General features: G+C 38.4%; 2 protein-coding genes across 6 annotated transcripts in view; one reads left to right on the forward strand and one right to left on the reverse strand.

The window, feature by feature from the left end:
* Atp11c (ATPase phospholipid transporting 11C) overlaps nt 1–24,499 on the forward strand; it is a 148,897-nt gene that overhangs the window by 19,363 nt on the left and 105,035 nt on the right. The window lies entirely within an intron of this gene.
* Nucleotides 1,457–2,390, reverse strand: LOC122097097 (histone H2A.Z-like). The gene is made up of 2 exons (XM_042667585.1): nt 2,068–2,390; nt 1,457–1,856 (listed from the first exon to the last, which is right to left on the reverse strand). The coding sequence occupies exons 1-2, from the start codon at nt 2,299–2,301 to the stop codon at nt 1,704–1,706; spliced, it is 387 nt and encodes a 128-aa protein (XP_042523519.1). The 5' UTR covers nt 2,302–2,390; the 3' UTR covers nt 1,457–1,703.

Below are 24,499 nucleotides of genomic sequence, written 5' to 3' on the forward strand. Positions count from 1 at the left end.
TTACACAAAGAATGCATCCATACAATATTTTAGACTTGAGTTTTTGTCTTGGCTATTTAAAGTTGATAAGAATACTTCTCAAAGAAGGAAATTACTAAAACCTTTATGCAGCACACATTTCACACTGTTACATATCTGTGATTTTTATGAGTATGATGGGAGTACATAGATTTCAGTGTTAGAAATTAGTTTTGGTCTGAATCTGCTAAAGAACTGTAGCTAATTTTAGTCATTTTCAGTGAGGTTATACCAACTTATTTATTTATATATTTATTTTTATTTTTTGGGGGGGTCTGGTCATGGGGCCTGAACTCTGGGCCTGGGCGCTGTCCCTCAGCTCTTCAGCTCAAGGCTAGCGCTCTACCACTTGAGCCACAGCGCCACTTCCGGCTTTTTCCTTTTTGCTTATGTGGTGCTGAGGAATCGAACCCAGGGCCTCTGGCATGCAAGGCATGCGCTCTACCACTGAGCCACCTTCCCAGCCCCAGAACTTATTTATTTATTTGTAGAGATCCTGGGATTTGAAGTCATTCCGCCATTTCAGCCATGCTTCCAGCCCTGTCAACACGGTTTTAAGGATGCCCTTGATTATCCACATGTTCATTACTATTTTATAGCTCCTTGCTATTTTCCTTAATTCTATTTGAATTCTTCTTTAAATATATTTTAACATAATATACATAAGCATATTTTAAAGACTCTTATTCTTCTAAAGATATGTGCAATAATTTTCTGCCTATTTTTCTTTAATGTCTTTTCCTACCTCTAGCACCCTACCCCTGGGTTGGAGTACGTGGATTACTTTTGGGGTCTTTCTCTCCCTCTCTTTTTCTCTCTCCTTTTGCTAGTAGCAAGGTTTGAACTCAGGGCTTTGCACATGCTTGTCTTTGCTAGTGCTTTACAACTTGAATCATACTGCCCATCTTGCTTTTCCTGGTTAGTTGGAAAAGGAATCTTGAGGATTCTTCTGCTTAGGTTGGTTCTGGACAACGATCCTCCAGATCTCAGCTTCCTGTCTAGGATTACAAAGCCACTGAAACCTGCCTTATCTTTGGGTACTCATTTTTGTTGTTGTTGTTGTTGTTGGTAATGGGGCTTGAATTCTGGGCTTGGGTGCTGTCCCTGAGCTCTTAACCTCAAGGCTAGCGCTCTACTGCTTGAGCTACAGTGCCACTTCCAGTTTTCTGGTGGTGAATTGGAGATAAGAGTCTCACAGACTTTCCTGTCCAGGCTGGGTTTGAACCATGATCCTCAGATCTCAACTTCCTAAGTAGCTAGGATTATAGGTATGAGCCACCAGCACCCAGCTGGGTACTCATTTATTATTTTTTTATTTTTTTTACTTTGGTATATGAGTTTTGTTGAGCTTATCCGCTAGAGTGGAAATAATGTCTGTACAAAACCAAATGTTGTTACTATAACTTCTGCATCACAATTAAAATCCAAACAGTTTTTCAAAAACAGTTAACTCAATCAAAACCCACTACTTCAGAATCAATAGCTTCTTTGAAGCCACAGTAACACTTAAATATGGTTAAGACTCGAATGCAGAAATTTGGTTGGTTGGAAAGCTAATTAAACTTTCAACCTGCTCAAATAGAATTACAAAAAGGCAAAATTGTGTTTTTTCACTGGAATCACCAACACTGGACAGCTGTTAAGAGTATTTAGAGTTCTGAGATAACAAGGAATCCAGGCATCCTTTAGACAATCTTCTGTTGTCCTTTCTTCCCAATAAGAGACTTGTGGATGTGGGGGATAACACCACTACCAGCAATTGTAGCCTTGATGAGAAAGTCCAATTCTTCATCTCCACGAATAGCAAGTTGCAAGTGACGAGGGGTAATATGCTTTACCTTTAAATCTTTTTTTGGTCCAGCTGTGGGTCTGAACTTCGGGCCTGGGCACTGTCCCTCAGCTCTTCACCTCAAGGCTAGCACTCTACCACTTGAGCCACAGCACCACTTCCACCTTTTTTTTCTGTATATGTGGTGCTGAGGAATCGAACCCAGGGCCTCATGCATGCAAGGCAAGCGCTCAACCACTGAGCCACCTTCCCAGCCCTGCCTTTAAATCTTTTGATGCATTTCCTGCCAATTCAAGTACCTCAGCGATGAGATACTCCAGGATGGCTGCGCTGTACACCGCGGCAGTCGCTCCCACACGTCCATGGCTGGTTGTCCTAGATTTCAGATGTCGATGAATACTGCCAACTGGGAACTGCAAGCCGGCTCTCTGTGAGCGGGAAACCACCTTTGTCTTGGCCTTTCCGGAGTCCTTCCCAGCCTTACGACCAGCCATCTCGAATTCTGCTGAAGCTCACGCAAGCAAGGCAGAGAAAAGGCTAGTCGGACACATGGTGAGGCCTCGAACACCTACTCTGTCATCGCACCGCGATTCAAACTGCTCATTTTTTTATACTAATAATTATGTTTTATTAGAGAACTTACAGTTTAGAGAGGTAAGATCTATATATGATGAAAATACAAGACAGAAAGTGATAAATGCCATTACAAAGCTGAAAAGTAAGAGTCAGAGAGAAAGGGCCAAAATGAGTGTCATCTTTGCTTTCACAATTGTGAAGGAAGACAATATGTTAACTTTGAGCTTCATATATCATGCTCTCAAAGGGAATTTTCCATTCTTGGAAAAGAGAAGTATTTGATATGTTACCCTGCTATTTTAAGTTTCTTTTTTTCTTTAAGCCTAGTCTTTTCTCAGGCACAAATAAAGTTCTTTTTCTTTTTCTTCATGTTATCTCAGGGTAAATTTTAAGTCAGACCATGAAAGCATTACTTGACAGCATTTTATAGAACCCTGGAAGTTAGCTTTGAATATTTTTTCTCTTACCAATTTACCAAACTCCAAAGATTGTATCTCCTGAATATATTTAATATCCAATCATAATCCATTACTATGAATTATTTTGGATAATTCTTTTTTTTTTTTTTTTTTGCCATTCCTGGTGCTTGAACTCTGGGCCTGGGCACTGTCCCTGGGTTCCTTTTGCTCAAGGCTAGCACTTTACCACTTTGAGCCACAGCACCACCTTTGGTTTTCTGGTGGTTCATTGGAGATAAGATTCTCATGGACTTTCCTGCTTGGGCTGGCTTTGAACCATGATCCTCAGATCTCAGCGTTATGAGTAGCTAGGATTACAGGCGTGAGCCACTGGAGCCTGGCTGGGATGATTTTGTGTGTGTGTGTGTGTGTGTGTGTGTGTGTGTGTGTGTGTGTGTGTGTGTGTGTGTGTGTGTGTGTGTGTGTGTGTGTGTGTGTGTGTGTGTGTTTTAATGCTTCTTCTTAAGTCATACTAAAAATCCTTAGTGGGTCCCTTCACACTTTGAGAGTAAGATTCAAACTCCTGACTGCCTGATAAACCCTGCCTGCCTATGTAGTACTTCTGACCTCGTAGACTGCAGTCATGCTGACCTCCCTCAAGGCTCCACTCTGCAGTTACTGCATGCTGTTCTCACGGTACTTGTTCCCACTATATGGCATACTCGCTGGAGACTATTCTACTACTTCTGAACTATACTCAAAGAACATTTGGTTAAGGAAAGTCTTTCCTCCACTTACCCTTGACCACTCAATCTCATGAGGTCTCATAACACCTTGTTCTTCTCTTAATGTAGTTCTTTCTGCAGTTATAATTTATAATAAATCAAATCATGGAACAAGATCTTAGCTGCTTCTCTACAGCAGGCTCTAAATGGGCATGTATGTTTTTATTCGCTAAATGGGGCACTGGAATTAATGCTCAAAAATACTTTGTTGCCTTGTAAATCTGGTTTGGGATTTTATTTAGGTCCTTACATTAGATCACTTATTGTTGGAATGTTTACTTATTGTTGGAATGTTTACAGAAGACCAAAATTGTACACCCAGGATTTATTGAAAATACAATTCTCAGTATTTGGCTTAATTGTTAGAGCATTAATCTTTAGTGGAAAAACTCTAGGACAAGTGTACAGGCCTTGAGTTCAAGCCCCAAGACCTGCACACAAACAAAATGGTTTCTTATTCAAAGACAAAATGATGTTTTTCTTACAACTTAGGATAGTATAGTTTCTGGCTTTATATCTTTTTTTTTTTTAATTTTTTTTTTTCAGTCCCGAGGCTCAAACCCAAACCCTTAGGCCTTTTTAAATTAATTAATTAATTAAAATTTTAAAATATATTTTTATTGTGAAAATACTGTACAGAGGGTTACAATTACGTGGGTAAGATAATGAGCACATTTCTTTTTTTTTTTTTATTGTAAAGATACTATACAGAGGGTTACAGTTACATGAGTGAGGTAATGAGTGCACTTCCTCTTGAACATTGTTACCCCCTCCATTGTTTTCCCCCTACCATCCCCTCCCTCCCTACCTTCCCCGATGTTCTTTTTTTTTTGGTTGTGATTAAGTGATTACATAATTTCCGGAATTTCACAGTATTGTGGAATAATGATGCTCATTTAAAGTCACAAGTTCATTCGAACTTTCCTGGAGCAAATTGTCAGTCTGTAACATATAACCGTGTTCACATGTTATACACCATACATGTGATCAGCAGTATGGGGATATTTAGTAGTGGTTTAACCAGATGAGTGGGAGTTCTTTGTTTCTTACATCCTGTTAGTTTTGTCGTATCACCTAACATTTTGGATTTAGCATCCACTTGTCAGGGAGACCATGTACCGTTTGTCTCTTCGCTCTTGGCTTACCTCGATGAGCACATTTCTTATCAAGCATTGTAGCCTCCTGCTTTGTTTCCCCTTCCCAACGTTGTAAAGTTCGTTTTTCGACATAACGACTTGCCTTTTTAAAAAAATTTATTATTATTTTTTAAAATTTTTGCCGGTCATGGGGCCTGAGCTCTGAACCTGGGCACTGTCCCTCAGCTCTTCAGTTCAAGGCTAGCACTCTACCACTTGAGCCACAGCGCCATTTCTGGCTTTTTTTTTCTTTTTGCTTATGTGGTGCTGAGGAATTGAACCCAGGGTCTCATGCATACAAGGCAAGCACTCTACCACTGACCACCTTCCCAGCCCCTGGCTTTATATCTTAAGAAGTAAAACATTCACAGAGTTTGCATGTTTATATATTCTTGGCTGTGTAGAAGTACCAGATCTGTGCTACACCATGAAGCTGTTATTGCTGATGTGTTGGCTGCACTGTTAATGGTCACATACCCTGGTTTTTGGTTTTTGGTTTTGTTTTTGATTGACTCTGTATTTGCTTCATCTTTGACTCAGAGGCACTATTTTGACAAAAACTTTTTTTTTTAACCTGGATACTGTTGGGTGACCCATAGAAAATCAATTATGTTTCTTTTTCATACAACAGGTATCCAAGAATCATTCGTTGATTTCTCACTACTTGATTAGAAACATAGGGCTAGAATGAGGAAGGGAGATAACCAAGAAAAGATATTAAATGTTAAAAAATTAAAATATTTTAGATTTACAGAAAACAACCATTTTCTATATTACCAACAACTTTGCACAAGTGATATACATGTGTCACACTAAGTGAACCAATGTTGATTTTTTTTAATATAAAGTCCATGTTGATTTAACTTCCTCTGTTTTCCTGTCGTATCAGGACCTCATCCAGGATACCATATTATATTTAGGCACCATGTCTCCTTAGCTTCTTTTGTCACAGTTTCTCAGACTTTATTTTGGTGGTTTTGGCAGCTGTGAGAAGTGTATGGACATATTGTAGAATGATACTAAGTTGCAATTTATGTACTTTTCAGAATTAAGAGATTATTGGGTTTTGAGAGGAAGGCTAGAGAGGAAAAAGGCCATTTATACTACATCATATCAAGGGTGCATATCACAAGAATGGCTTAACCACTGTTGACCTAATTACCTGTTTGAAGGTTTCTCCATTGTAAAAATAGTTTTTCTTTTTTCATACTATATTCTTTGGAAACAAGTAACTAAGCATAGCCCAAGAGATTGTTTTCTAAACAGCAGGCTCCAAAAACATCTTTCTTGCTGAGGGAGAATTTCTCCATTGCTTTTCAATTTTCAGTTTTGCTTTTACGTTTTGATTTAGATAGGAGGCAAGTATGTACAGTTAACATGTTTGTTTCAAATGTTTAAATTGTGAAGTATGTTCTGTTGATAAAAAGATTTGAAATGAAAATGAGTATTTTAGTGAATGGTTATTCTGGAACACAACAGGGGACCCTAATGTTTTTGCAAATGCTCCTATGTCTAGCATTGCTCACCCCCCAGCCTCTATAGCCTCCTGTTTGTCTCTGTCTCCTGAGTTGTAATTGTCTGGTAGCTAAAACGTCTATGGAAATATTTGTGTAGATAGAATGGCCCAGTGGCCCAGGATTGTTTTGGTTGGCAAGAACTCACTTTCTAAAATGATTTTTAATGTGTTTGAGCCTCTCTACTGTGTTTCTTTTGCCAAGGTAGATGTAGCTCTAAATATTTGCTTGCCTTGCTAATTCTTGTCTTAATATTTCATAGCTGTGACAGTTCTATTGATCAGAAGAGACAACAACTTGATATGGATCTTTTCCAGATTCTGTTATCTTTAAGAACTGAGAGCTTTGAAGAGAACATTGCTGTAGGCTGTTTTGAACCAAATAATATATTGCCTGTATTATAAAGTAACTGCATTCCTAGAAATCATCATTTTGAAAAATGTTAAAAGATGAAGGAGAAAGATTTCACACAAGTGACAATATTTAAGGACTAATGGCCAGGGTGAGTGCCATAGGGACATATATCTAATAGCCCACTTACTCTTTCCTCCCCCCATCCATAATTCATGCTTTTGGCTCCTAACATGCACTTAAAGCCCTTACCAGAAAGTTGATTCCAAAAGGAAAGGCAACACAGGAAGTAAACAACATTTCACCAAAGTTGACTTTAATATATTAATTCATTTTGAATTTCATTTTGATACAGTAGAGAAAATAGTGAACAACATACTTCACCTTGTTTAGAAGTATTTTAAATAATTGGAGATAATACATCTATCATAAAAAGCAGATATGTATTTTTTCTATATAAACAATCTAAAGTATGGCTAAGGATATCTAAGGAGACTCCTCAATTTTAAGAAATTTACTAAAAAGCTGGGAGTGGAAAGATTATTTAGGTTTACATTATTGCTTTTCAGAGTAGCTCTTCAGTAGCTCATGTATGTGTTTCCCTTGTAGAAGAATGTATTCATTTAAAAATTATTTTCAACTTTTATTAATAAACTTAGTAGAACATAGTTTCAAATTTAGGAAATTTGCAAAGCTGGTACTTAGTATTCTCATTATATACAATATATCTAGTTTCCTTTATTATCATCTTACTATGTTATTAGGGCATATTGTCATGATTAAGGAACCCATATTAATACAATATTAACTGAACTTTATACTTTAGATTTCCTTAGTATGTATGTATGTATGTATGTATGTATGTATGTGTGTATGTATGTATATATGTTAGTCAGTCCTGGGGCTTGAACTCTGGGTCTGGGTGCTGTCCCCTCAGCTTTTCAGCTTAAGGCGAGCTCTCTACCACTTGAGCCACAGTGCCACTTTATATTTTCTGGTGGTTTATTGGAGATAAGAGTCTCATGGACTTTCCTAGTCTTTAATATTCTTTTGTTTGGTTATCTTTGGTTATGATGATATTGATGTTTGTAAGGAGTACTGGTTAGGTGTTTGGAAGAATTTACCTCAATTAGGATGTCTGATATTTTTCTTGTGATTATATGTGAGTTTTTTTCGGGGGGAAGGGGGTAGAGGTTCGAGGAGACCTGAGGTGAAGAGTCATTTTCATACATTATATCTATAGTGCATAGTACCATTTTGACTTGACACTGATTAGATTAAGATCAGTACCTCTCTAAAGTAGTGTTTGTTGCCTTTCTCCCTATAAAGGCATTTTTTTTTTGTCGCTCCTGGGGCCAGAACTCTGGGCCTGGGCACTGTCCTTCAGCTCTTCAACTCAAGGCTAGCCACTCTACCACTTGAGCCACAGTGCCACTTCCGGCCTTTTCTGCTTATGTGGTGCTGAGGAATCGAACCCAGGGCCTCCTGCATGCAAGGCAAGCATTCTACCACTGAGCCACCTTCCCAGCCCCTGCATTCTTTTTTAAAATAGAGAATTGTACTGATTTTCTTGTTTATTGTTCTGGGACAGAGATGTTTTGTGTCATTTATTTATTCAACATAATTTATTGTGAGTTAAATAAAATTCTGTTTATTGTAAATGAGCATTATTAATAACATTTTCAGATATTTTAACAGTTCAGTTATTTGTGATTAATGACTCATATTCTCTACTTTTTTGTTTTTGTTTTCTGCAATGCCAGGGATCCAAGACAGGGCCCTGTAAATGCTGGACAACTGTTCCATCACTGACCTACATCCTCAGCCTTCTGTTTATTTTCTATGCTTTCTTGTGAATATGTTATTTCCCTAAATGAGACCTAGTCTGTCTTCCCTTTTTGTGGTACTGTGGTTTGAACTTAGAGCTTTGTGCTTGCTAGACAAGCACTCCACCACTTGCGGCATACCCATCCATTCTAACACTTGAGCCACAGCCCATATCTTCCTATTTTTATTTTTTATTTTTATTTATTTTTCTTGGTTGTGGGGCTTGAACTCTGGGCCTGGGCACTGTCCCTCAGCTCTTCAGCTCAAGGCTAATGCTCTAACATTTGAGCCACAGTGCCACTTCTGGTTTTTTCTGGTGGTTGATTGGAGATAAGAATCTCGTGGACTTCCATGTCTGGGTTGGCTTTGAACTGTGATCCTCAGATCTCAGCCTCTTGAGTGGCTTGGATTACAGGTGTGAGCCACCAGCGCTGGGTTCTTCCTATTTTTAATATGCTGCAAATACAAAGGATTTTTATAGATTCTAGGGTTTGAACAACCTTCTGCTTATTTACATTTTCTCAAATACTAGGCACAGAAACAGATGAATCTCAGGAAGTACTAGGAAAAAAACTTCACAAGCTTGTTTTATGTTGATTTTTTTTTTTTTTTTTTTAGGGAAGCTTTCTGTTTTTGTTTTTAGGATTTTATTTTTGGTCAGTTCTGGGGCTTGAGTTTAGGACCTTGTTACTGTCCCTGAGCTTTTTTGCTCAAGGCTAGCACTTTACCACTTGAGCCACAGCTCCACTTCCAGCTTTTTGGTGGTTAATTGATGTCTTGTGAACTTTCCTGCCTGGGCTGGCTTCAAACTACAATCCTCCGATCTCATCCTCCTGAGTAGCTGGGACTACAGGCTTGAGCCACCAACGCTCATTTCCGTTAAGGAGTTTTTGACCCAAAAGAATAAATTGGCCACATAGCAGATGAACCTTTATGATGAATTTGATTAATTCTCCACAACAGCAAAATCAGATGGCCTTGCTTGAGGCCTTTTTTGCTTTGGAATTGGGTATCAATTTACTTAACCTACCTAGCAAAGTTCCATTCCATCATCTATCAAAGATTGTGTGTGCATGGGCTGAGAAGGTGGCTCAGTGGTAGAGTGCTTGCCTTGCATTCCTGAGGCCCTGGGTTCGATTCCTCAGCCCCACATAAGCAAAAAGAAAAAAGCCGGAAGTGGCGCTGTGGCTCAAGTGGTAGAGCGCTGGCCTTGAGCTGAAGAGTTGAGGGACAGCGCCCAAGCCCAGAGTTTAGGCCCCACGACCAGACCCAAGGGGAAAAAAAAAAGATTGTGTGTGCAGATGGAAAGAGATTTTCTGTTGTACTATGTATGAGCTCAGTGTGAAGAAGTCAGAAATATGAGTGAATGCATTTAGCTGGTTTTTACTTCCCAATTATAAGAATCTCTGCCAGATTTAGTGCTGCTACAATGAAAGGAGTAGAGGCCATCTGGGTTTCTTTGCTAGCTCTGCCACTGGTTTGTTGTGTAACTTTATTGTATTTTGTTTCCTCAGTGGTCTTCAGATTTTTATGCTGCAGTAAGAGTTATATATAAACCAGAGCATTGCTTAAACCCTTTAAGATTTTTTTTCTTTTGGGTCGGTTGTGGGGCCTGAACTCTGGGCTTGGGAACTGTCTCTCAGCTTTCAGCTCAAAGCTAGCGCTCTACCACTTGAGCCACAGTGCCACTTCTGGCTTTTCCTGCTTTGGCGGTGCTGAGGAACCGAACCCAGGGCCTCCTACGTGCAAGGCAAGCACTTCTACCACGGAACCACCTTCCCAGCCCCCCCTTTAAGACTTTTAAAGTACAAGCCACCCTTGCAATTAATGTTGTGTTCACAGTAAGATATGTGTCGTAAAAATAGTAAAAGACATCTGATTTTCCTATAAATTATATGTAGTTGAGGGGCATGATCTTGACTTGATGTCAAATGTTAGTTTTTCTAGATATGCCACAAATATAGAAATATATCAATTTTGGGGTAATGTCTAGTCTATAAAGCTTTCTAAAATAATGTATTCTGGATTACAGAAGTGTTAAAAAGCAGAAATCTCTGTATCTTGGATTTTGTTCTATTTCCTTCACTCTTTTTGCTTTTCATTCATATTTTTGGGCAACTGTGTTCTATTCACGGGCTTGCTTCATTCTGTCTGATGGTGGAAGGGCTATGAGGGCCCACTGATTTTCTTGTTTACATAGCTTTTCAGTGCAAAGAGCTGGGCCAGGTCAGCCTTGAATGAAGCTTTGGACCCCAGCCTGTCTTGAGTTGAAAGCAACTTTGAGAACCTTGAGCTTTCAACTTAGCAGTTCAGCATGTTTCCTTGTGTCATTCTTACTTTGTGCTCATGTTTTTGTGGGTTTGCTCTTCACTAGCTCCTTGTGACTATGACTAACTAAGCCTTGCATTTTTGTGCCAGACACTAGTTCTGCCTTGTGAAGTTTCAGCCTGGGTACAGCAGTTCCTCCAATGATAAGGAAGATCTTTTAGCTAGACCTCTTAGCATTTGAGCAATGTCAAGACCATGTCTGTGGTTGAGTCTTTGATGCCCAATCCAGATAATGGTGATGTCCAGCAACTACTTGCATTTACAACTTTATTGTTTTATCTGCTTTCGTATTGCTGTGTATCCTCATGTACACTGCTCACCTGTCTGAGCCACTACTCATCTCTCTGAGACCCTACTTTTTGTTGCCTGTCTTCTAATTGTGCATTCTTGTGTGCTTGAGCTTTCTTCTAGGCATTGCTTTTAGGTCCACCTCTGAGCACATTTTCTCCCAAAGTTTCATTAGTACTTCAGAACCTTGAGCCATGCCCTCAGCCCATCTATAGTCTTATTTTGTAGTTATATTTTTCTTGGGGCTCTCAAAATGATTGCTAGTTAAGTGACTTCTATTATTCCTGCAAACCCAGGATCGTGCATACTAGCTTATCCATTCCTGAAGATCTGCCTGCAGCTGTCACTGAATATAACTGCTAAGCAGAAAGAAAGATCCTTTGGGATTTTGGACAACTCTTTACTTCCTCCCCTCCTGATGCTAAAACTAATGTCTACTGTGTCTCTTCAGAACTCTGATCAAGAGAAAGAAAATACACAAAGTGCTTCTTCTATACTCTTCAATGAGAACACTTGTAAAGTGAGGAGAGTTAATACTTGAATAGGTTCTTCTATCATTTATCAGTTCTTTGAATGAGTCATCTACAAAATTAAAAAATTAGTAAGGACAGATAGTGGCTATTTATTATCTTACCCAATAAAAGTACTTTGGTTCTAAATTTCACATTTGTCGCCTTCTTACCAAAAACCTCTTGTACACAACCATATTAACTAACAGTGAGACAAAATTTTGATGACCTTTGTGCCCCCATGCATGTCTTGTTGTCCTTTAATCATGGATACTTGGTTTTTATTTGTTTTTTGTTTTTTTTTTTGGTCGGTCGTGGGGCTTGAACTCTGGGCCTGGGCGCTGTCCCTCAGCTCTTCAGCTCAAGGCGAGCGCTCTACCACTTGAGCTACAGCGCCACTTCCGGTTTTGTGGTGGTTTATTGGAGATAGGAGTCTCACGGTCTCTCCTGCCTGGGCTGGCTTTGAACCGCGATCCTCAGATCTCAGCCTCCTGAGTTGCTAGGATTACAGGCGTGAGCCACCACCGCCTGGCTTACTTGGTTTTGATTATAGATTTCTGCCTAAAATAGTTGGCCATTTCTGAGATTAAACACAATATTTCATAATTGTTATGGTTTAGTTTATATTTTATTTCTTATGATTTTGACATTTCTAGAATTTCATATTGGTGGGATCAAAATGTGTGTCTTTTGAGTCTGGTTTATTTTACTTAACATAATGCTTCTAAGAATGATCTGTGTCATCCCATTTATCCAATTTGCTGCCTTAATTGCTTTGTAGAGACCAACTATAAATGTACTACAATGTGTCCATTTACCAGTTGGTAGGCATTAAATTGTATTCAGTATATATAAGATCAGTGTGAACATTTGTATAGGTCTTTCTGTAGAAGCCTATATCTTTTTACTTAGGCAAATACATAGAAGTAGGATGACTGGTTTTTGAAAGAATGTGTTTATAAGAAATTGCCAATCTGAGTTGGGTACCTCTTTGACTTCAGGCTCACACCTGAAATCAAAGCCAACCCAGGCAGAAAAAATCTGTGAGACTCCATTTCCAATCAGCAATCAAAAATGCTAGACAGGAGAAATGTTTGTTTTCTGTCCAGGCTGGCTTCAAATTATGATCCTTCAGATCTCGGCCTCCTGAGTAGTCAGGATTACAGGTATGAACCACAGATGTCCAGCTGAGGATGGGTCTTATTTTCCCTTTGTGAAGGAAAGTCTCAGAATGTTCCTGATGACAATAAAGCCTACAGTGATTATTGTTCCTTATCTTTCCTAGAAAACTTTTAATACATTTACTTGCTTTATAACCCTACCACCTATTGCAGGACCAAACATCTGATACTCAGGAAATATTTGTTGAACAAATGCATTGGTAGGACATAGGTCCAGGAGCGACATAGTTGGGACCAAATGAACTAGATGAAGAAGGTTCACTGTGTAATTTAAAAGACATCTTTTCTTAATCTCCATTTAGGTAATTATATATTTGGAAGTGGAGGTGTGGTTCAAGTGCTAGAGGCTTGTGTGAAAAAAGCTAAAGGAAAGCAACCTGGTCCTGAGTTCAAGCTCCAGTACTGTCACCAAATTTTTTTACCCCAATAAGTATATAGTTAATAAAGGAATTTATATATATATAAATTATATATATATAAAGTATATATATATATAAATTATATATATATAAAGTATATATATATATACTTTAAGGAAAGTATATTGTGATGCAAAATAGTGGGGGGAAAGGAGTATCATACTAGCAGTTGAATATGGGTCATGTTTGAGACCTTAGTTGAGAATGTTGTTTGAGTATTTGCTGAGAGACTTCTTTCCTGAGAGGAAATGGAATTTTGTTCTTGCCAGGAAATGTGTGATAAAGATCACATCTCATACTATTACTACCAGAATAGAAATTTCCATAGAGCAGAGATTCAGAGAGTCAGCTAATGGTTCATATGTATTTGGTATTCAGTGAAGCTGAACCTGAACTGTTATTCTGTAATGGAATCTGACCAATTTTGACAAGCCAGTTTGTAATGTTTAAATTAGTGAAAACCCATTCATCTTAATATTTATTGACTCTGCTGGGTGTTGGCCATATTTTTGGTATATTTTATTGAATATTTTTATTATCTTTAAGTAGCTGTAGAAAGGAGTTGCATTCGACAAAGCAGTTTATAAATACAGCACATCTTGATTGGTTTCACCCCTTTCAACATTCTTGCCCACCTCCTAATTTTTTAAGGTATGTACTGAATTGTTGTTTGCCAGTTAAGAAAGTAGTTTATGTATACAATGCATCTTGATCTGTGTCATCCCTTCAACATTTTCCTTTGATGGAAAGGAAAAAAAAAACAACTTCTGACCAGGATCCCAAATCTTAGCATCAATTCCAGCTCCCTACCAGTGTCACATGGCACAGAAGGTAAACATGCTACAGATAAGGCCTGAATAAAAAACCTTGTCTTTATCCGGAACTATGGATTTGATCCCTGATCACCATGAAATGTTCTACTCTCCTGAAGTTGGACCACAGTAAGAAGGATGGTATTCCTGTTGTCCAAACCTGAATCTGTTCTGTACTGTGCCCTTCATGTCTTGTTTCCTTAGATTTATCACCTGAAGAGAAGCAAGTTTCTCTGTTGTAATGTGCGGGTGAATAAGCACATCTCTCTCGGGCTCTCTGTGGGGATTCAGTGTGAGAAATACATGCTGAATAATTTGATTGTGCCTATCATAGACTTCTCAATAAGTGGTTTTATTGTTGAATATTATCAAAGCTAAATGATTTGCCTGCCGTGGACCATCTAATAACCTTAAACATATAGTTGCTGATACCTGTCTCATCTCTGAGGTAAGGACATCATTCATGGTTTGTAGATAAGCAAAACTACTTGCCCCTCCACTTTGCTCTAACTTCTTCCTTTGCTTCTAACTTTGCTTCCCTTTCTCATTGACTTATCTCTCTCACTGATTTGTTGTAATTCTTAAAATTTCACATGAATAACTTAGAGAATCCTAAGTGTGAAAATTGAGTATATGATACAACCCTTTCTCTTGTTTTTGTTTTTCCTGATAAGGTCAAGCAACTGTTTGACCTAAAAGCTTTGGCCTTCCATAACCTTTTCCTTTTTAGCAGAATAGTTGACATGGGGTATTTTCCTGCTTTTGCTACAAATACATTTTCTCCATAGAACCTTTTGTGTATCTATACACATCTCTTTCTTTTGCACATCATGATGCTTTTATTCTTTTTCTTTATTACTATTTTTTAGATGTGTGTGTGTGTGTGTGAGAGAGAGAGAGAGAGGAGAGAGAGAGAGAGTGGGGGGGAGAGAGACTGACTTGGGTTTGGACTCAGGGCCTTGTTCTAAGTAAGCACTCTGCCACTTGAAGCACACTGTAATCCCCACCCCTTCTACATTCTTCTCCCTCTCGTCCCTTATCCTCCTGTTTTTGCTGGCTTGGGCATTGTCCCTGTTGTTTCATTCTCAAGACTATCACTCTACCACTTTGAGCCACAGACACAACCTCATTTCTGGCTTTTTGATAATTAATGGGAGATGTCTTACTAACTTTCCTGCTTGGGCTGGCTTCAGACTGCAATCCTCAAATCTTAGCCTTCTGAGTAGTTAGGATTACCAGCATGAGCCACCAGCTCCCAGCCTCTTTAAAAAGTTTGTTCTTCAGATAGAGTCTTTCACTTTTGTCCAAGCTAGCCTTGGACTGTGTAGCTAGGATTACTGGCATGTACCACCATGCCTAGCTCTTTTTTTTTTGTGGTTGTGGGACTTGAACTCTGGACCTGGGCACTGTCCCTGAGCTCTTCAGCTCAAGGCTAGCACTCTACCAGTTGAGCCACAGTGCCACTTCTGGTTTTCTGGTGATATATTGGAGATCGGAGTCGCAAGAACTTTCCTGCCGGGGCTGGCTTTTGAACTGAGATCCTCAGATCTCAGCCTTCTGAGTAGCTAAGATTATAAATGTGAGCCTCTAGTGCCTGGCTGCCTAGCTCTTTAAGCTTTAATTTTTTTTTAAAGTACTAGGCTTTGAATTCAAGGCTTTGCCTTCACTTATCTGGCTTATTCAGTTGGCAATATACCACTTGAGCATACCTCCAACCTTGCTTTTTGCTGATTGTTTTAGCATTGGAGTCTCATAGACATTTTTTTTTTTGCCATGGCTGGCTTTGAACCATGATCCTCTGGAGCTCAGCCTCCTGAACTGTGCTAGCACCCAGAAAATGAAATGCTGCTTTTTGGTTGTAGTTTTTGGTGACGCTGAGATTTGAATTCAGCCCTATGCTCTCACTTGGTTTCCTTGCTCATGACTGGCACTCTACTATGAGCCATTCCTCTAGCCTTACTTTTTGCTAGTTAGTTGGAGATTGAGTCTTGAGGACTGTTCTGCCTGGACTACCTTTGAATATTGATCCTTCAATCTCAGCCTACTGAGTAGGTCGGATTACAGGCATTGGCTTCTGATGTATTTTATTTTTTGGAGTTTTCATTCCTTCTATTCCCTAGTGAAATCATAGGTCAATTCAATATCACTTTAAAAAATTGTTACTGTCCACAAATAAAATTAAATTAAATTAAAAAAATTGTTACTGTCGAGTTGATATATATAGAGGAGTTACAGTTACATGAATCAGGTAATGAGTACAATTCATTTTGAACCATCTCTCCCCTTCTGTCACTTTCCTCCCCACACATAAGATATACAGTTCATTTTCTACATAATGTTGTATTTGTTACAGGGAAAGAAGAGACATTTTTTAGTTGCCATTGTTGCTGGTTTTGTTTTCCTTTATTTTGGGGGAGGAGTGTTGGTTATGGGGGCTGAACTCTGGGCCTGGGCTCTGTACCTCAGCTCTTCAGCTCAAGGCCAGTACTCTACCACTTGAGCCACAACACCACTTTCAGCTTTTCCTGATTATGTGGTGCGGAGGAATTGAACCCAAGGGCCTCAAGCATGCAAGGCAAGCACTCTACCACAGAGACACTTTTCCAGCCCCTGTTTGTTTTCTTTTCCTTTTGTGTGTTTGTATTTGGGAGGGTAAGGGAAGGCACATAAAAGGTGTAAAAGGATGATCAAATGTCACTTTTATGTTTTGTCCCCATCTCAGTTTCCTCAGATAGCTGGAGCCTGATCACTGTGCTCTGTGTTCACCATAGCATTTTTACATGTTTCTGATCCTTTTTTTAATATTTCATTGTATGTAATAAATTCTTTGACCTAAAGTAGGTACTCAAATCTTTGGTGAGTTATCCAGTCTATATAATCCATCTTTAAAACTATTTAAAATATCTAAAGTTTTAAGATTGGTACCAAAACCTCATATTTAAACATATGATCAAGCTTGTTTTTCATTTAAAATATTTCTACTTCACACAAAACAAATGAGTGTTAATTTTTATTTTCTATCAATAAACCATATTGCCTCTGTTTGTGTTTACAATTTTATTCTTCGTAAATGCTTGCTATTTCAATCACATTATTGCTAAACATAGGCTCTTGTGGACTTTTCTGGATACTAGTGCCCTGTTTTTATTATTCCCATAATAATACCTAACATTATTGAGTACTGCACACTGTGATGTCTTTTCTGAGTATTATTTACTGACTTCTTACCTGAATTCCTTACTAGATTAACTTTGCAGGTAAAAAAGTAAACTTTAGAAAGTGAACAAAGTCATAAAACTAAAAATACGTAGAGCTAAGATTCCAATTTTTAGGGCCTGTAATCCTAGCTGCTTAGGAGGCTGAGATCTGAGGATCATGGTTCAAAGCCAGCCTGGGCAGGAACGTCCGTGAAATTCTTATCTCCAATTAAAACCACCAGAAAACCGGAAGTGGCATTGTAGCTCAAGTGGTAGAGTGCTTGCCTTGAGCTGAAGAGCTGAGGGACAGCGCTCGGGCCCAGCGTTCAAGCCCTATGACCGACCAAAAAAAAAAAAAAAAAAAGATTCCAGTTTTTAGACAGTCTTGACTATAAAAGTAATACCTCTGTTTTCTGAAAGTACCGGTCTGTTACTTATTACTAAGAAAGACACTGGCTTTCAGTAGTAGTCTTTTGAAAGACAGTACAGTAGTCTTTTGAAAGTGCCCTGTGGAAGTGTACTATCCATTATATCACTGGACTCTAGCCCGTTTTTAACATACTAATTCCTTCTCTAAATTGTTTCTATGCAAGGCCCTGTACAGCTCTACCAACATTAGGTGTATATATCTGTGGTAAATTGGTGGCAGTTTGGTGAGCCATAGATAGGAAGACTGCTCTTGTCATGTCTCTTCAATCACATAGATCATGATTGCTACCTTAAGGGTTAAGGGTTGTTATAACTTCAACTGATGAACCTTGTGTCTACCAAGTTTCTAAGCTGTGTCTTTAAAAAGAAATTGGTCAATAATGTTAATTTTCTTTCTTAATTTCCCTTTGAAGTGCTAAGACAAAATTAAACTAGTAACAATGGAAGAAACAGTTAAGTAGAATAACAACAGGATATATATCACCCAGTGGATGATATGCAGACCAATGGGAGAAAAACCTAGACAGGGACTCCAGGGAATTGAATTTAATCTAGCAGCTGTGGAGCCTTAGACATTTGGAGAACCATTGATGGCCATAGTAGGTGGGCTTGGTGATGATGTCTGCTCTTACATATGTGTAAATGGCATAACAGTGTTGGTTCAGTTTTCTAAATTAGTATGTTAGCTCTTGCTGGGTAGAAGCTGTAATCTTTCTTTTGACCCTTGGAACTGTGAAGCATAGATATGGCACTGCTCACGTGCCAGCCTTTCTTGTTTATTTAAAGTAATTCTCTCTCATTTTTTGGTGCTGGTCCTGAGGCTTGAACTCAGGGCCTGGGAGCTGTCCCTGAGCTTCTTTATCTCAAGACTAGTTAGTACTCTACTACTTTGAAACTGCGATCTTCAGATCTCAGCTTCCTAAGTAGGAGCACAAGTGTGAGCTACCAGCTCCATGTTACATTTTGGTTTTAAAGCCAACATTCCAATGCTACAAATTGCCAAGGTTTATCTAAAATATTTGTGTAAAAGCTTATTCCATGTAATTATTTCTTGAAACTTAACAACAGCAGTAACAGGAGTTAATTTTTTGTTCCCCTAGCAAATGCCAGATGTTGATTTTCAAACAATGTATATACACTTCCCTCCTGGGGTCTTCTTAGAAGTTATTTGAAGTAGGCACTATCATTATCCCTGCTGTCTAGCTCAGGATACATATGGGTGTGACTTGCAATGTGAGACTTTCTATTCTAAAAGAATTTGCTATATTAGGATTTGAACTGTTTTTGTGCCACATTCATTTACTTTGTAAAGGACAGATGAAAAGTATCAGTCAGGTTGGGAGGGTCTTTCTAGTGATAGTGATTTTTCTCTAAAGTCAATTATACATAATCATTTGAAGGAGAAACCAGCTGATTTTCTCTCTTCAGTTCTCAAACTCACAGTGATATCTTTCTATTGAAACATTCATCAGCTTTTTGTTTTGTTGTGTTTTGTGTGTCAATATTGGGGCTTAAACTTAGGTCCTAGGTGCTATCCCTTAGGGTGTTTTTTTCCCTCAGGGCTGATGCTATATTACTTGAGCCACAACACTACTTCTGACTTTTTGGTAGAGATAAGTGTTTCATAAATTCTCTTTCTGGGCTAGCTTCGGAATGTGATCTCACCCTGATGAGTAGCTAGGATTACATGTATTAGATAGCTATTAGTGTCCAGCTCAAGCATTTTTAATTATATGATTCTGCAGAATTAAGTACCTCCCTATCTAGAACTGTTTCCATTTTGCAAAATAAACTGTACACATTAAGCAATAACTCCTCTTCCCTTTTTCCCCTAATTCCTGGCAAGCACTATGCTACTTTCTGACATTATGAGGAAACCAGTCCTTTTTTTATGTTAAGGGCATACTATTAATCTTCAAAATTAATACCTTTCTATTTAAAGTTTTACATTAAAAATATTACAAATAAAACCAAGATTTACAAACATACACACAGAGTTGAAGTAACAAGTCATAAACATTTAATAAATTCTGTCCCTTGAAGTACTTGAAAGCTGACTGATCTAAAAAAGTAGGCTTGTATTTGCAACTTACATATAAGATAGCGTCACTGAAAGAAATGTAAGCCCTACTTCTTGGTGGTTCCTTCACTTGAGAGAGGGCATCTTCTTTGGAAAGTAAATACTTTTCTTGTCACATGAGCTAAAGCACATTGCTGCATCAGGCTAAAATTCCCATTATGCTCAGTAACTTTTAAGTAGAGTTCTATATTTTGAGATGCTTTAGTTACAAGAAAGCATTGTATGCAAAAAATGTTGATGACAAAGTTAAAACTGCTTTACTTTTTCCTACCAAGAAACTTCTTTTACAAGCAGCTTCTAAAGAGTACATTAGATGACACTACAGTAGAATTATAGGAGAGTCTTTGGGAAGAAAGTGTACTTGGTAGAATGTAGATTACTATTACTGTAAGTTGATATTTCTACCCAGTATCTTAGAGAGTTTTCTAAAAGTTAACTTGATGTAGGAAATTTCTTACATTGCCATTACTCAGTAAATAACTGTAGTCAAAGTCACTTTTTTATTTTTAAAGTTGGACCACTGTGTTTTAAATTGTCAAGTTTTGTTAAGAAATCTGAATTGTGTCAAAGAGCTGGAAGGAGACTTTATAAAGTTTAGATCATTACAAAAATAGATTTCCATCTGTTTATTTTCTTGCGTTAGTGTGTTTGTATCTGGGAGGGGTTATTGTTTCCTTTCCACACATATTTACAATGTATTCCAATCAGTCTCATCCTCTCTTTAGCTTTTTGAGATACAGGCCATATAGCTCAGACTGTTCTTAAATTCACTATGTAATAGATCAGTTTTTATCTAATCATGAAATCAGCAAGTCATTTCTTTTTATTCAGGACCACTATATATCTCTTTTGTTTTGTCTTGCATTTCCATTTACTGTTACCAGGTAAATATTATTGAGCAAAAATTTTCATAGTCATTAGGAATTGTTTCAATTGAAAAATACATGTAGTATAAATTTTTTGCAAAAAGCATAAGAAATTTTTACCCAACTCTAGGTTATTCTAAGTTCTGTTATTCAGAGATAACCACTGCTCATTTTCTTACCTATGCTTTCTGATAATTTTTATGTCTCTATAAGCATATATGTAAAATTAATGCATATAGCTTTATTTTCTACTCCATAGGGATCATTATAATGCATACTATTTTTCAACCTAATATGTTTCTGATGATTAATACTTACAGACCTACTCACTTTAACAGCCACACAATATAATCATTTTATTGTGTGTATCACCAGCATCCATCTCTAGAATTTTCCATTGTTTGCTTGGATAGTCCACAGTTAATTTAAACAGTCCTCTCCTAATGCATATTTATTGGAACTGTTGGGTTCCAATATTTCTTATCATTGTAAACAATAGTATTAATAAACATTCTTCTACATTTTGTTTACCTTTTTTTGTGCTCATTTTCAGGCTTGAACTCAGGTCCTCAGCTTTTATACTCAAGGCTAGCACTGTGCCATTTGAGCCACAGCTTCACTTCTGGCTTTTTGATAGTTAACTATTTCATGGACTTTCTTTCCTGGGCTGGCTTTGAAGTGCAATTCTCTGATCTCAGCTCCTGAGGAGTTAGGATTAAAGTTGTGAGACAACACCCAACCTTTTTGTTTACTTTTTATTTGTAGAATCCTGCAGCAGTTTTTTTGTGCTGGTCCTAGGGCTTGAACTCAGGGCCTGAACACTGTCCCTAAATTTTTTGTTTTTTGTCGGTCATGGGGCTTGAGCTCTGGGCCTGGGCATGCTGTCCCCGAGCTCTTTTTTTGTCGGTCATAGGGCCTGAACTCTGGGCACTGTCCCTCAGCTCTTCAGCTCAAGAAGAGCGCTCTACCACTTGAGCCACAGCACCATTTCCAGCTTTTTCTGTTTATGTGGTGCTGAGGAATCGAACCCAGGTTATGATACCTTCCTAGCCCCATGAGCTCTTCAGCTCCAAAGCAAGAGCTCTACCACTTGAAGCATAGCATCACTTCTGTTTTCTGAGTGGTTTATCAGAGATAAGACTTTCCTTTCCAGCCATGGCAGCTAACTGAAGATACGAGTCTCACAGACTTTCCTGCCCAGGTTGGCTTTGAACCCAACTCAACAGATCTCAGCCTCCTGAATAGCTAGGATATAGGCATGAGCCATCAGCACCCACCCTTCATATAACAAATTTTAAAGAAAAACTGCAGTAGTTGATACCCTCTTCTTTTTTTTTTTTTTTTGTTGGTCGTGGGGCCTGAACTTTGGGCCTGGGCGCTGTCCCTCAGCTCTTGAGCTCAAGGCTAGCACTCTACCACTTAAGCCACAGCACCACTTCTGGCTTTTTCTGCTTATGTGGTGCTGAGGAATTGAATCCAGGGCCTCCTGCATGCAAGGCAAGCACTGTACCACTAAGCCACCTTCCCAGCCCCCCTCTTCATTTATTTTGAGAAGGTCTTGCTTTGTAGCCCAGGCCAGCCTTGGACTTGTGATCCTCTTGCTTCCTGAGTGAATAGGCTTCTGTAACACTACCCATTCATGTTTTCTTTATACATTTGGTATTGTTGCCACCTTGGCTGTTGTAAGTATTGCTTCAGTGAATATGGAAGTGCACCTGTCTCCTCAATCTTCTGATTTTAAATTTTTGGACACATATCCAGAAGTAGGATAGCTGGATCATATTGTAATCATAGTTTTAATTTTTTTGAGGCGCTGCCGTACTGATTTTTTGCAACATCTGTATTACTTTAAATTCCCACTAACTATATAGGAGTTTCACTCTCCTGATAACCTTTTTTTGTTCATCTTGGGGCTTGAACTCTGGGCTAGGCCCTGTCCCTGCGCTCTTCAGCTCAAGGCCAGTGCTCTACCACTTGAGCCACTGCGCCACTTCTGGCTTTCTGGTGGTTAGTTGGAGATAAGAGTCTCAGGGACTTTCCTGCTCCACCTGGCTTTGAACCACAATCCTCAGAACTCAGCCTTCTGAGTAACTATGATAACAGGCATAAGCCACCAGCGCTCGCCCAATATCCTTTTGAACAGTTGTTATCTTTGAGCTCTTTGATAATACCCATCCTAACATGACTAGCTTGTTATGCCTCTGATAGTGATGTTGGAACTTTTATTTTTCAGTGCTGGAGAATCTTGCCAAGAATTCTTAGCAAGCATTCCAAGCATTTTACCACTGAGGTGCACCTGAGCCCAAGCACCTTTTAATGTATCTGTTATTAGTTTTTGTGTCATCTTCAGATAAAAATCTATTTAGTCCCTTTGTCTCTTTTCCATGTTTTTTTTTTTGTTTTGCTTTTTTTTGTTTTTTTTTTTTTACTATTGTTCTTTAGAGGTTTCTTATCGAGTTTGGATATTAGCCTGCTGTCAGATGGGTGGTTTCCAAATATTATCCTCTATTGTATTCTGTTATTTTGTTTCCTTTGCTGTACAGCTTTTCAGTTTGAGATAGTCCCACTTTTCTCTTTGCTTTTGTTATCTTACATTTGGCATCATATCACCAAAATAACTGTCAACACCAATGTTAACAAGCTTTTCTCCTGTGTTTTCTTCTGGACATTTTGCAGTTTCAAGTGGTAGGCTTAAAGTTTAATCTACATTGTGTTACTTTTTATGCATGATGTGTAAGACAGGAGTTCAGTTTAATTCTTTTGTATGTCGATATCCATTTGTTGAAAAAAATTCTTTTTCATTGTATATTCTTTCTTTGTGTGTTGGGAAGGGGTACTGGGTTTTCAGCTCTGGGCCTAGGTGCTGTCCCTTTGCTTTTTTCCTCAAGGATAACACTCTACCAATTGAGTCATATCTGCACTTCTGGCTCTTTGGTGGTTAATTGGAGATAAGAGTCTTGTTGACTTTTCTGTCTAGTCTAGTTTTGGATTGGGATACTCAGATCTCAGCCTCTTCAGTAAACTTGGGATTACAGCCATTAGCCACTGGCTTCCCAGCTTGTATATTCTTTTATTGTGAAGATACTTTTTAATTTGATGCAGTCTTATTTGCGAATTTTGTTTGTTTTCTGGACAATTGGAGTCTTATTTAGAAAATATTAGCCTGTACCTATAACTTTCAAAGTTTTTCTGTAATAGAATCAAAAGTCTGAGGTCTTAGGTTGAATACTCCAATCTATTTGGAGTTGGTTTTTGTACAGAGTACCAGAAACAGGGATCAAGTTTCAGTTTTCTGCATGTGGCATACCAGTTTTGCCAGTACCATTTGTTGAAAAGGCTAACTTTTCTCCAGTGTATATTTTTGGCTTCTTTCTTGAAAATTACATAGATGTAGCTGTAAGCTTTTGTTTCTTGGTCTTCTGTTAACATTGTTTTATAAAATGTCTTCTTTGGTGCCAGAACCATGCTGGTTTTTGTTCTGATCTGTAGTATAATCTGAAGTCTGGTATTATAATACCTTCAGAATTGTTCCTTTTACTCAAAAATTGCTTTGGCTATTCAGGATCTTATACCTCTGTATGAATTTTTTTATTGATTTTTCTATGAAGAATGACATTGGAACTGTGGGGGATTTTTTGTTTTTGTTTTGAATTTGTAGATTGCTTTTGACTGTGTGGGCATTTTTTTTTTTTTTTTGGTTCCGGTCATGGGGCCTGAACTCTGGGCCTGGGCGCTGTCCCTCAGCTCTTCAGCTCAAGGCTAGCACTCTACCACTTGAACCACAGCGCCACTTGCGGCTTTTTTCTTTTTGCTTATGTGGTGCTGAGGAATCAAACCCAGGGCCTCATGCATGCAAGGCAAGCGCTCTACCACTAAGCCACCTTCCCAGCCCCTGTGTGGGCATTTTTAAGATAATAATTTTGATAACCCATGAGCATGGAAGTCTTTTCAACTTTTGGTATCTATCTATCTATCTATCTGCACATATACATATAT

The sequence above is a fragment of the Dipodomys spectabilis genome, unplaced genomic scaffold (genome assembly GCF_019054845.1).
Source record: "Dipodomys spectabilis isolate Male_0828 unplaced genomic scaffold, ASM1905484v1 ptg000414l, whole genome shotgun sequence".
Taxonomy (NCBI): Eukaryota; Metazoa; Chordata; class Mammalia; order Rodentia; family Heteromyidae; genus Dipodomys; species Dipodomys spectabilis.

Coding starts and splice junctions, on each gene's coding strand:
- LOC122097097 (XM_042667585.1), bottom strand. CDS start 2,301: ATGGCTGGTCGTAAGGCTGGGAAGGACTCCGGAAAGGCCAAGACAAAG. Junction 1,857..2,067: donor ATGCATCAAAAGATTTAAAG/GCAGGGCTGGGA, acceptor AAAGATTTAAAG/GTAAAGCATATTACCCCTCG.